The sequence below is a fragment of the Erithacus rubecula genome (genome assembly GCF_903797595.1).
Source record: "Erithacus rubecula genome assembly, chromosome: 9".
Classification (NCBI taxonomy): domain Eukaryota; kingdom Metazoa; phylum Chordata; class Aves; order Passeriformes; family Muscicapidae; genus Erithacus; species Erithacus rubecula.
Genome location: NC_136660.1, coordinates 31,175,641 through 31,189,469, shown reverse-complemented (window position 1 = coordinate 31,189,469; position 13,829 = coordinate 31,175,641). Strand labels below are relative to the sequence as shown.

At 39.6% G+C, this 13,829-nt stretch overlaps 1 protein-coding gene across 2 annotated transcripts; it reads right to left on the bottom strand.

Moving 5' to 3' along the window:
- Positions 1 to 2,359: 2,359 nt before the first annotated feature.
- Positions 2,360 to 13,746, bottom strand: BUB3 (BUB3 mitotic checkpoint protein; the record flags this gene model as incomplete). Of its 2 annotated transcripts, XM_079313150.1 has the most annotated exons (9): positions 13,621 to 13,746; positions 13,293 to 13,410; positions 11,179 to 11,373; positions 10,617 to 10,686; positions 9,773 to 9,924; positions 6,872 to 7,030; positions 5,410 to 5,587; positions 4,675 to 4,891; positions 2,360 to 2,704 (listed from the first exon to the last, which is right to left on the bottom strand). In XM_079313150.1, the coding sequence occupies exons 2-9, from the start codon at positions 13,299 to 13,301 to the stop codon at positions 2,695 to 2,697; spliced, it is 990 nt and encodes a 329-aa protein (XP_079169276.1). In that variant the 5' UTR covers positions 13,302 to 13,410; positions 13,621 to 13,746. The 2 variants fall into 2 exon arrangements, with proteins under 2 accessions (XP_079169276.1, XP_079169277.1); XM_079313151.1 differs by lacking the exon at positions 2,360 to 2,704 and having other exon boundaries at positions 4,671 to 4,891.
- Between the last annotated feature and the right edge of the window lie 83 nt (positions 13,747 to 13,829).

Below are 13,829 nucleotides of genomic sequence, written 5' to 3'. Positions count from 1 at the left end.
TGAGAGCAGCTAATGGTGTATTCACCAGAGCAGAGTGTGCTGGTCCAAAGAAATGGGTTCTGCTCCACACCACTGATACCAGTCCCTCAAGGGGGATGGGCCATTCAGGCCAAATTTGCAAGAGAATTCAGTAGTAGAAAAACCCATGCTGAACTTGGGGACCAAGTGGCTCCAACTCTAGAAAATGTGTCATTTTCAAGGCAGTGAAAACCACTGGGCACATACAAAAGTGTCAGGCAATTACGATGGAGCAGGCAATACCTACACAGTCATCCTCAACATCATCACTTCAGTCTTTGTTGGGGACTGAGTTCAACTTTCACTGGTTTTGCTTGGCAAAACACCTACCTAAAGAAAGCTTTTTTTAATATTTATTATAATTGCAGCAGCACCAGGACTAAAGATCCCACCTGAGATGCAGCAGAGCCCCAGACCTGCACAGAGGAAGCACACTGATTATCCTGAAGGACTGGCCAACAGAGAGAAGTACTCACAGCTTGCTTTTGTGACATTCAGGGCACAGATGCCACTTGGCTTCTAATACCAGAGTGTTATGAGGCTCTTGTGAGAGACAACCCTGGATATTCAGTGCTGCCAGCAGTCAGTGGTGATTGATGACTCTATTACAGTGATGGCTGTGGCTCCATGTTTTCTCCACGGCCTCAACACCAGCCAAAAAGCAGTGACTTAAGGAGCTTTTTTAGCTCTCAATTCCTCTATCAAGAGTCAGTACATCCTTTGTTCAGCTGCTTGTTACAGAAGTCAGGAAAGGCTTGTTTCATGATTCCTCCAGCTTATGAACCTCTGCCTTGACCTGCATTTCCAGGAGAGTGCTAATAAAAGGGAGATTAATCTTGTAAAAGAAGTATCTGTATTTCAACTGCACACTGTGGTATTTCTACCCAACACATGGACACAGCTGTAGCCCTGACCAACCAATATTCATTTTCCCCACTGGCTGTCTCATTATTTTTGTTTGTTTCAAGCATTTACATAAAACACCAACTCACCACAAGGAATCCTCCTCTGGGTTTTAAGCCAAAAGAGAACCAGCAAGTCAAATCCATTCCCTCATACATATACTGGGCTTTGTCCACTGGAACATGCAGATCTCAGCACATAAACAGGTTTTTCCCCCAGTACTTACCACTGAAAAGTTGTACTAGTGGCATCATTTCCTGGTTATATTATGGTTTACTTTGTCAACCAAAGTATTTGGAATTTCCCTAATGCTGTTTGTTTTGCCCTGTGTTCTCTAGCTCTTATTTCACTTTGCTCCCCACAGCTCCATACCTAACTCCTCACTCTATCCTCTCCCCATATTCCTTTCTCCACATCATCACTAAACCACCTTTTCCTCAGTTCCAGCCTAATTCTGCCTTCACACATTTTTGATTTGTTTGGACACGTCCTCACTTCTTTTTTCCATAAAAAATTTTTGCTTTCCTAGTCATTCTGACAGAAACCTTTAAACCACGATTTGGCTCCAATTGACCTTCTTTAGCAAAGCTAAAATTCTAAAAATAATAAAACACCTGAACACCAAGGAGTTATGACTTCCTAAGCTGACATCAAAAATTCAACCTCAGCCATGTAACCCTCACTGCAAAAAAAGCCAATTAAAACTGCAAGGAACAGGGGTGGTGCACAACTACCAAAACAGAGGCTGGATGACAGTATGGTGAGGGCATTACTCGTATTTAACTCAGGAAGATCTTCATTTTTTCCAAACCTATCAACACCAGCTTCTATTACCAAAGAATCCACATCCAGCTCGTGACAAACTACAAAATATTCCATGTACAACTCATTTACCACGTGTACCTGGTAACAGCTCAAGTTTGTCAGATTTCTGCACACACAGAGCTGTTTCCTCTCCATCACCACCTTCTCTGCAATGATCTGCTACCATTCCTGTTGTCAGCAAGTTTGTTTTCCTACAGGTAATGAAGTGCTCCCACTGGCTACAGAGGCACTGACAGAAGAGAAGAAGTTGGAAGCAAAGAATGAATCCAATCTCCAACCCAAAATACTCACAGCTCTATCACCTTCCTCATGCCTCAGCTTTTCTGTCCCTCCTTACTATTCACTGTAAAATAAATATTTAATTAGTAATACCTGACAAAAGTGACCAGGAGAGCAGTCTGAGTCTGCTCTGCAAACAGAGTTGAGTGAGACAGCTTTTAATGGTAATAGTTAACAGAAAATATTTATTTTTATTTCCTGGTTCATCTCATTGGAGGAATATTAAAGATTCAGAAATTTTTCCATCAGGAAGATTTGGAACTCAAGAACTCCTGTGATTCAAGGGTTTGGTCTCAACATTTGTTTCACAATCAGTAAAGGCTGCTACACAAAGTTTTTGTTTTCAAAAAATCTGTAGATATTTATTCAGCAAATAAGAAAGCAGAGGAAGTTTTCATAATCAGATACTACAAAATGTTTACATTTTCAAAAGGTTATCTACAGGATGGAACTAATTCAGCTCCAGACAGCAGATAAAGAAAATAGTTTCACTAACATTACAAGCAAGCAAGGGATGACAAATTTAGACAAACTACAATAAACAAACAAACATTTCTTAATTAAAAACAACAGGAGTACAAAGATTGTTCTTCTCACTTTGCTTGTTTTAGTGAAGCCTTGTTAGGAGCAGGTGAGCATCTCTTGTGGAGAAGGAGTAGAACCAGTAGTCTATGTAGACCTGCAATAAATAAACTCTATTTTAGGAAGAATATTTAGAGCAATCATAAACATCCTAGGAGAGCAGAAAGCCAGCTTTCACTTGTACCAAGATACAGAATATTAAGAGTTTAATGATGAAAAAGTGGCACCATCTTGATGCACTAAGAATGCATTGTGCAGAAACTCTGACTCAAATTAACATGCAAAAAGATCACTATGAAACTGCCATTAGTCTTCTGTCCTAAGTAACTTATTTTTAGAATAAACCAAAGATGACTCACACTACTGAACCACTAAAATATACCCATCATTCTTAGTGCCCTAAGGTTGGCACAAGCAACTTGTAAATGTCAGAAAAGCATATAAACCTCGTTAATGTTTTCAGAAATTCATTTAAAGATAGAAACAGGTCCAAAAAGATGCCTGTCTAAATGCATTGCAATTACGTTACAATTATTTTCCAAATACACAGAGATGCTCTGTCTTTTCTCAGCTCATTACTGACTCAAACAATTTGCCCTTCTGGGATCAATTGTTTGCTAATAAATAATTGTTTACAGTCACAAAATGATATTAAGGAGTATTCTTATTAGTTTTCCTTCTACAGCCTAATAAGATTCCAAACTAGCTGATTCCCAAGAGTCTAACCTTAACCTTGCTGTGTTTAACAGCCCAGGAAATGATGAACCATCTGTTTCAGAAAATAATGGAGGGCCAAGAGGAAATATTGTTTAATTGTAGATTAACCTCCTTGTACAGCAGAATGAAGCATCTACAGAATTAGCAACTCTAACTAGCAATGAATAAAAAAAAAAACTGAAAGCAGTTCTTACTATTAAAACTATTACTACTAGAAAACCAACAACAGCAAGTATTCCTTTATCAACTTTGGAAAACAAAACAAAACAAAACAACTTGATTTGGTTTGTTTGTTTTTTTTTTTAATTAATTATCATATTTGGATTTTTCCTCTCAAGGAACTCCCAAAAATAAATACCAAAATAGTTCTGGCTTTATTTTTCTAGGAATATCAAAATTACTTTAAAACAAGTATCTCCAAGTGAAAGATGTGTATTTTATACAATAATAAATATGTCATTTTCATAGATATAAACCAGCTGCTCCAAAGCAACAGACAAGTCACTTAAGGGAGTGGAAGGAAAGGTCTTGAGGTTTTAAACTTGAGAAATTTGATCACTTATGTATCTGTTTTCACAGCCACTTTTAATAATGGAGACAACCTGATAAGGTGTAAGACAGATTGAGTCCTAGAAGAGAAAAAAACTAGCAGTGATAAAGCACAGGAATTTAAAAATAAAGCAAACTGCTCCTGTGCCTCCATTATTAAAGGCAGCACGATTTTGCACTGGGATGGCAATTTTTCTATGTAACATTCATGCCAAAGTGAGCTGAACAGGAATTTTTACCTCCATCAATCAGTTTGCCTCATTTTGACAGCAACAACAACAGAAAAGTGTGGTCTCAAAGGGCTGCAGCAAACTCCAACACCCAGAAACTGAGACAGCTTTTCCTTGATTTTACCCAACCTTCCTAGAACAGAATCTAAATTCACTGCTCACTCTGACAGCTGGGTGCACACTCAGTGTGACATATCGCATTCATTCCAAGTTTTAAATATCCAAACACGCTAACATTTACTCCAATAAATTATTCCTGAATTCTTCACTCAATTCCTGAAGCAATGAGCTTGCAATAACTCTACAGCTTCACATAATAGCACCTATTGAAAGAGGATAAGAGTTTGACATTCTTCTCCCACTAAACAACCAGGCACAATTTTATCCATCAGCCGTCTATCAACCGACGGATATTGAAAGCTTGGGCGAAGCAGATACCATCAAACCCAGCCCTACTGTCAAGCTGCACTATCTCCTACCATCAATAATGCTATTCATGAATTTAGGAAAATTAATAAATCTTGGGGTGGAGGCTCAGAGAGCCTCAAGTGCAGGTGAAGCAGGCACTCACTTGGGCTTTGTCTCTGCGTCGGTCACCTGGCGGATGTAGATGCCGTCCTCGGGGTGCTCGATGTCGTCCATCTCGTACATGTAGGAGGAGGCGATGGCCAGCGTGGTGCCGTCGTTGCTGAAGGCCAGGGAGGCAATGCTGGTGGGGTAACGATGGAACTGGCACAGCCTCTTCTTGTTAAAGGGATCCCAGATATTCACAAAGCCGTCCGAGCCGCCTGCGAGGCAGCGATTTTGGGAAAAAAAATCATTTGTAAGGTGTAATTGAGGAAAGAAAAGAATCAAAGTGAAGAGATGCAGCACAGGAAAAAAAGAAAACTGCTCGTAATTACTTTGTCAGGAAAAACACAGGGTTGATTCATTCAGTAAAGAGCACAATGAGCATTTCCCAAACTCCCTGTTGAAGCAATTAACTGGAGAAAAGACTGCAACACAGTTTTATCTCATAGCTCTCTAAATCCTAAGAAAAAACAAAACAAAAGAAGAGAAATTCTCATTGCATCATAGTTTTAAGCTGACAGTGAGACTTGTGATTACATTTGCACATCCAAACACAAGCAGGGAAGAAATACTAAAAGTTAAGAATTCTCACTACATCAAATAATTTTAAAACCCTGCTTATGGGCATGAATACAATTTAAATGCTTAAAAAGTCAGGGCATATGAAGTCAAGGCTGATCTGTTTATATCAAAACTAAAGGAACTGATGCAATGTTACAAAGAATTGAGTATTTACCTGTAGCAAAGGTGTTGTGGACATTATGGAAAGAAATGGCATTAACTGGATAAATCTGCTCAATGTTATTCTCCTTCAAGCGGTGACATTTGAACGCGTATTTCTTCTTCTGGATTTCTGGGCTTGGATCCAAATATTCCACGGCTACACGACCTTCAATAGAACTTAAAACATAACCCTAACAAGAAAAAAAAATTGGAGCTACATGTTTTAGAAGTTTACAACTAGAGAAAAGACTGCAATACAATTTTATTTCATAGCCTTCTAAATTCTAGGAAAGTGGCAAGGCAGAAAAAAGCTTTCTAAGAGAGATTCTCATTGCATCGTAGTTTTAAGCTGACAATGAGACTTGTGATTACTTCTGCAGGTCCAAACACAAGCTTGTCTTTGGGGAAAAAAAATTCAAGAGATAAGAACCCCTTGCATTACCTTACCTACCCCCCCAAGGGCTTAATATCTGAAATATGAGACATACTCACAGGACTATTTAGTTTCAGAATTGCATTACATTAAAATTAGTTCAGAGCTTTATACTAACCACTAAACACTCAAGCTGAAATAGTATTTTCAGTGAAACTTGATTACAAGTTGTGTTCACTTATCCAATTAATTACAGTCCTGACTTGGAGCAACCTGAGATGCTTTTATTATCACTTTTGAGTTAAGTCCATAATAGATCTCTTCAGAAATAGGATTGCAATGATATCTAGCTATAACAAGGCTCTTTAAAATCCATCACACAATACAATCTGGAAGATCAGCTTGTTTTACTATAACTAGAACTGAAAATGGACAAAGCATTCATGCCAGTTCAAGAACAAGTAACTAGGTCTTGCAATTCCTGTACTATCACTCTGTACAGGAGAAAATTCCCTTACAAATTAGTTTGGCAGAGAAAGCCAATCTTCTTGCTTTCCTTGAAAAAGAAATACCACAGACACACCATGTTAACTTGCACAGAACAGCTGGAGGAGCACCTGAATTGCACAATTCCCCCTGGATAATGGATCCAGGGTTCTGCAGTGCATGCCACAGGCTCAGAGAGAAAAAAAGAGAAAAATACATAAACGACATTCATGCAGTTTTAATCCTGCCCCTGTTCACAGACAGTTCAAGAAACCTGGATTACAAAAGCTGCTTAAGAATCACCAGTTCTGGCTTTCTCTCTTCTACTGCAACTGGGGAGGGGAAGGATGTTTTTTAATTACATGTCAGCATTGTGGTTCATTAAATAGGTTATTTCCAAAAAGGAGACAAATCTTGAGGAACAAAATGACAACATAATATGCTGCTAAGTCAGTGGCAAACATTGCTAAGCTGCACTAAAAAGAATTAATGTACAGGAAGCCTCCCCCCTGACAGAGTTTGATTACAAAACACACCCCCCCACTGAAAAATAAACTTGAAAATAAAGGCCCATTTTCCTGAAGAATATTCAGCAGAAATGTGATTGCTGCCATACCTGTTTGTTGGGGAATGCTCTGATGCAGCGGGTCTGGTACTTCAGGCTGGATTCCCTTCGCTGCTGCACGTATCCCATGTTCCTCAAATCCCACACCAGCACCCTCCGACCTGCTGTCCCCACAATCAGCCTGTCCCCAGACACAGAGAGGGTGTAGACCTTCCAAAAAAATATATTTACAGTATTTAACATTGATGTTAGCCTGAAAAACCCCCTGCTGTTTGTACAGAATAAGCTGCCAGCAGTGAGCTCTAACACAACTGGTGACATCTCCCATGGAAGGCACAGCAACACCATTCCCTTCAGCTTTCATTTAGATCCCAAATTTGGGATAAGCAGCAGCAATGTGCAGCTGGTTAGTGAGAACACCCTGATGCAGCATTCAAAAGCTCAAAAACTATCCCAAGCATTAAATTTACAGAAATTAATGGCAAAAGAAAATCCCATACAAAGGAACAGAAGGGGAAGTGATAGATATTGGAATTAATCTCTGCTTGGTTTTGCATTCCCACTGTCAGTTCATGAGCCTGCAGTTTAGTCCTACATAAACACATCACACATTTTCTTCTCTGTTTTCCACCACCTGGTAATCAAGTATTTTTCTTTATAAACTAAATATTTTGAGTTGAGCTTCATGTTAATAAAACAAAATATATTGCCAAGAGATCATTAAAAAAAAAAAAAACACTTATTACTTTGTATACTTTAATAAAATGAAGTGAATTTGAAGAAAGCAATATGCTTGACATATTAAAAAAAAATGATAATGACTTGGAATTTTAACTCTACCCCAAAACTTAGCTCTGTGGGAAACTTTGGCTTATCAAATTTCCACATGAAAATATTTAGTGCATGAATTGTTGTTTCCAACTATTGCTTGGGATACAGTTCATCTGGCAATAAGTTAAAAAAAATGCCAAAAAAAAGGAAAAAGGTTTAGTAAAAAATCCCTGTACTATGGAATGAATTCCAAGTTGTGGATACATAAGCAGATGGAATCCATACCATCAATACCTACAGCTGCCACTGAGCTGCTAACAAGAGCAAAGGATAAGAATGAACTTTTTCTAGTGATCAAATGCAGGCAAACACACAGGAAACAGATCCTGGGTATTCCTCAGATGAGGAATGAAAAGTGTAAGACATCTGGTATCCTGCCAGAGACAATCAGTTTACTTTGGCATGTGCTTGGACAATTTCATTTGGTTTCACTTTCTGGTTTTCTGACAAAACCCAACAAAGCTGCTTGGTTCTGGTGAGATTGCACTGAAACATCAGATACAACAACTTTTCTCTATTTGCTACAAATATGTTTTCAAAAATTAAATTTCTAATAAAAAACTATGCAGACAGGTGTGTATGTATAGATACAGATAAAAAAGCTTCATTTAACCAATCCTCACCCACCCAGCATACTTTCTTCTCTAAAATATAATTATTGAAATCTTAAGACTGAGATTTTAAGATGGCAAGAGTCTTAAATATTCACACAGGAATCATCCAAAATTTCTGATGATCCCAATTATTCCTAAAAAGGAAGAATGATTATACCCTAAAAAGGGTAAAAAAACTTTGAGCCCATAGTAGCTACACCTTTTAACAAGAAAGTTTTTTGTTATTGATGCAAAAACTGCTGCAGAAATATTCATAAACACTATAGGAAATCTGTTTGTGTACATATAGGGAAACAAAGGCACAAAGAACATTAAATATCTTAAATCTTCTTCAGGAACTGATGTCACACCTGTACAGTGAGTGTTCTTTCTCCACCACACAGCCATAAATCAAATGAAACCGTTGTCATGCAGTGGAGTAGGTGTACACATTCATCAAAGGCAGCATTAAAAAAATGACATAATGAACCTTGCTGAACCAATAAGCAGCTTGATTCACTGTGGCTGTCCATTATATGATATTCTGTCAGCAATTTATCACAGTTCTTTACATGCTACATACATCTATAAATCAAAACTAGAAATAATGCAATTACTTTATTCTGCACAAAGGTCTTGCCAGAAGTAGATCCAGCTCTGCTGGAATAAAAGTAAGAGCTATTTAGGGCCAAAGGGGAGTTAATGATGGCTCATAATTAGGACTTGACAATAGGATGTCACAGTGCTAAATGAAATTTTTAAAAGGTACAGGCAAAAAAAAAAAAATCTTCATATGTAAAATTATCCAGCAGGCCAGCCTGTGTTTAGGAGTCCCTGAAAAACAATCCCAGGAATTTCTGTTAATTCTTCCAATGACACTGCTGTAAGCAGCATGAGAAGTTACCACACCATATGGCAAATTAGAAAAAGCTGAAGACATTATCCCATTTTATCCTATTTCTCTGAGTCTCCCATTAGTACAGAAGATTTCTGCTTATATCCAAAGAATATCCAAATTTACTAGGCATTAATACAAAACAGGTAGATCACAATACAAGCAATTCTGTTCAAATTTTTGAACACAAGTAAAAAACCAAAATATTATTTCAGGCAACATAAATTGCCTCCTATAGAGATTTTTTTGTGCACATTCCAGAACAACCAGACCTTAGGAGTGCCAGGGTCTGATATACCTAAAATCTTAACATTTAAGGAAACCAACTGTGCATATTATAATTAAGCCAAGATGCTTGGTTTTCCTTCAAATTTATTTTCAATTTTAAGAATGTGGTCCAGCACAAGCACCAAGAATTAGGGAACATTCAGGAAAGCTCAAAGCCCTGACCAAAAATGGCAATACACTCTGAAAACCAATCTTTTAAAAGGCTCCATTTTCACCCAGTTTAAAAAACATTCATTAGAACTTCAAAAATCCAGCCCACAGCTTCACAAATTCAGGCCAGTCAGTGTCCTGTGTGATGTTTCAGCCCCAGCATGCATTATTGAACACCTGGAGTGCAGCACATACCTTTTCAGGCTGGGAGAAGGTTCCTGCATTACAGGGAGTTCTGGGATCCCAGAGTTTGACTGTTTGATCCCAGCTGCCAGTCACCATGACATTCACTTCTGGGCAATACTCCACACACCTGATAGGAGCATCATGGGCACCAACAAGGTTTTCTGTAAGAAAACACAATATACTGCAACTTCACTGGCCCCACAAACAGTCTGAATGGGTGAAATAAAGAATAATAATAAAAAAAAGGACACAACTGCAGCACAAGCATTTTCTGACATTCTGAAGGTGCATTTCCATGCCAGAAGTCCCTGTAAGGATAGTTCAGCCTTCAGAAGCATAACTTTTGCAAAGATCTGGACTGTTACATTTAAACTTATGTCTCTTGAGCTTAAGATTTAAGAATTTTAGGCAGTCCCTGAGAGTTCTTTAGGTATAAAGTATCAACTGATATCATGCTGACAAACACACTAATACAGAAAGCAATTAAAGCTTGTGTATATCAGTAAGATGACAAGAGAAAGCAATTAGTATTACATCTCAATAAAAATATTAAAACACTTGTAGGAAGTCAGCTATGGAAGAATTATTTGAGCTTTTTGCTACCATTACTGCACACACTCATTTGTCAATGAGCAGGATTATCACCAGAAAATCAATTCAAGGCACCCTCCAAGCAGCTACCAAAATTTCTGGCAATGGCAAATTCTTCCAGGCTTTTAGGTATCACTTATTATTCTGCCAGACACTTAAATATCCCCCATCTAAAGAACCTTCAGGATACTCTGTGCATGTAGGTACATGAATCTGAAGCTCAGGCCAGTTGCTGACAGCATTTGGAATTCAACCTGCTCACCTTGGTCTGTGTTTAAGTCGTGCATTTTCAGTTGCTGATCCAGCCCTCCACTCCAGGCATGGGTAGGATCCTATAAAGCATAAAATTTACCTTATTAGTTTCCATGGCTGCTCTGCATTCAGCATCCTAAACTCATAACAAAGGACTTGCTTTCAAGAGTTTTGGGAAGATTAAGACACAAATGTTAAGGTCTGACTCAGATCCAAACAGACAGAAGCTTTACAAAATGTTTAAGTGCTTTGAGTGATATGAATTTCTTTAGTTTAGAAGTAAAACTAAAATAAATTTTTAAAAGGCAGATAGAAGCCACACCAAATAATTTCTTCATATATTTAAATGACTGACAACTTAAGTCCCATTTAGGTGCAGTGTAATCCTAAAACTGAAGGGAGATTTGAGAACCTGAGTGTTGATCTAGAGTACAGCACCAACCACATGACAAAACATTCAGTGAAAAAAAGCACAGGTAGGCCCCCTCTTTAATTTCAGGGACTGACAATTTCTCATACTTTGGACACTCTACAGCTATAAAATAATAATTAAAAACCCCTCCCACACTTACATAAAAAGCACAGTCCAGGACAGCTCCTGAATGCTGATATTTGAGTCTCATGGTGTTGGCAGGAACATCATAGAGCCGAACAGTTGTGTCCCAGGATGAAACAAGCAGAAACTGAGATGTGTTTGGACTGAACTTCACTGATGAAATCCCATCATCTGGAGTTTGGTTGAGTTTGAACTCGTTTGATCCAGTCATCTGCAGACAATGAGGCACAGATGCAATTTTAATGACTACAAGAACACAAGCCTAGCAAGTGAACAAGACTGAGTCCTCTGAGCCCAAAGCAGACCTGAAAACTTCACTGGCTTTTACACAGAACAGGTTCAGAACACCTAAATTTCTCACAAACTAAAACTCAAGATGCCAATCCCTGTCCAAAACCTCAATAAATGCCTTTCTCTACAAAGAGCTTTTAAATATCAAATGCAACATGAATAAACAACACAAAAATATTATGATCATTATCATAATCTATAAGCTTAGATATTGTTACTTACAAAAGTTTTTCCCTCACTCTGCTGAGGGTGTGGCTGTGTTTTCTAAATATTCACAAGTTATTGTGAACATCAAGAAACTACTTTTAAAAACACATACTAGAAGAAAGGAACTGGAATTGAAAACTCCAAAAAGTGTTCATTTGCTCCTGGATTGGTATGACAGTCACACACTTCCAAGAATTCCAAGTGGATCATCTTTTATATAGTTTTGGCCACTGTTAAACTTTCAGACCTTTAGGCTTCCATAAGTGCTATGAATTATGTACAACAAAAAGCTTTAAGACTCTTATTCATCCTCTCTTAGAATCCAAGGGACAGGTAAAGAAAGGAAAGTTATGTTTTGTGAAGGGCTGAAATGTGGAGTGACCATGGAACTGGGATGTGACCAGGAAAAAATATCAACAATTCAACCAAAGAGCAATGACTCCAAAGGCAAATGCAGCACTCCCATTCCAGGACAAGTTTGTTGAAAAATTCCAAGGACAGCAGAAGCTATGAACTGCAGATTTCAGCTGGAAAACAGCTTAGACCTTACAAACACTCTTTGTTGGTTACACATCCACAACAAAACAACCACAGCCCTTTTTCAGGGGCACATTTACCTCCTGCTAAAGGGGCAGAGCAGTGAAATCAGCTCAGATTTTCTGGAACACTGTTACAGAATTCATATCTAACTGCAAAGGTAAGATCACACCTCTGAGAATAAATCAGGAGACAAGGAGCAGATGAACCAAGGGCAAGGTGCAAATTTAGGGCAGTGGTTCCAAGCTCAGTGCTTGTCAGAAATTAAACCATCATCAAGTTGTGTAATAAAGTGAGGAACACACATTCCTACACTGGAGAGATTTCCTGAGTGGGAGCTTTGCTCTCCAAGACATCCTTCAAAAAACACAAAAAAACACTCGCTGTGTCAACAGAAAGTGCTATTTAAGCATGAAGTGATGGGGGAAAAAAAACCTTTTAATAATATAAAAGCTTCTTTCTGAGCCCCCTTTTTGCCCTGCTTTGGGAACACTTGGGAAAAGAGAGACTTGAGGTTTTACCACACATCTTTCCAAGGAAAAGCTACTTGGAATCCAGCAGCACCTGCTGAGGATGTTTCAGATACAGGTCCAGAGACAGAAAATCTAAAGGAATTGTCCCAAAGGTATTTTTAATTCAGAACAATGTATACAATATCATAATTATAAGTATAACCTGACTCTTATACGTGGCAAAAAAAAAAAAAAAATTAAAAATCAGACCCAGAGCTCCACATTTTCACAAAAACAGCTGCTCCACCATCAGGACTGCCAAACCACGGTGCTGCGCCCACCTCAAACAATTAAGTTCTGGTAAAATGTTGTGGCACCACAAGAAAAAAAACTTTTAAATACTACAGAAAAAGCACATGTTGCTGAAATAGCGATTCTAACTTAACTATGGGGCTCAGTTAAAAAAAAAATGCAAAAAAAAAAAAATTTAGTCAACAAGCAAGAAATCTGTACTTTTACAGCTCCTCTTGGCAAAGGTGTCACTCAGCTGGACGGGGCTGCTGGAACAAAGCAGAACGCTCCGTTAAGAGCATCGATCCTCCCCGCCCGCGTTTTTATTCCCAAAACACGAAACTCAAAGTACCGTTTTCATGCTGAACGAGTTCCTCCCGCTGCTCCACGGGCCGCCAAGGAAAAGCTTTGGGAGTTTCGGCAGCGCCGAGGCCTCGGTGCCTGTGAAGAGCGCCGGGATGAGGAAAACGCTGCGGGAAGGGACGAGAGTGAGGGAAGGGCCTGGGAAGCAGCGAGCGCGGCGGGCACAGCGGGGAACGAACGCGTGGCCCGGACGGGAGGGTTAGGGCGCGCTCAGGGTCCCGATCCCCGAATACCCAACCCTGGATCAGGATCTGATCCCGGTTCTCGGTCCCGGTCCCGGTTCTCGGTCTCGGTCTCGGTCCCGGTCCCGGCCTCACCTCAGGCTCCGCCGCCGCCCGCGCGCGCGCACTGCCGCCCTGCCCCCGTGATTGGCCGCTTCGAACGCGCGTGGCGCTGCGTCCCCGACGTGCCCCGCGAGCCCGCCGCCGCGGGGCCTGCCGGGAGTTGTAGTTCGCGGCTCCCGGGGCAGTGGCGGCGTCGCAGGGGTCGGTCCCTTCTGCCCGTCCCACCCCGGCGGATAACGGAG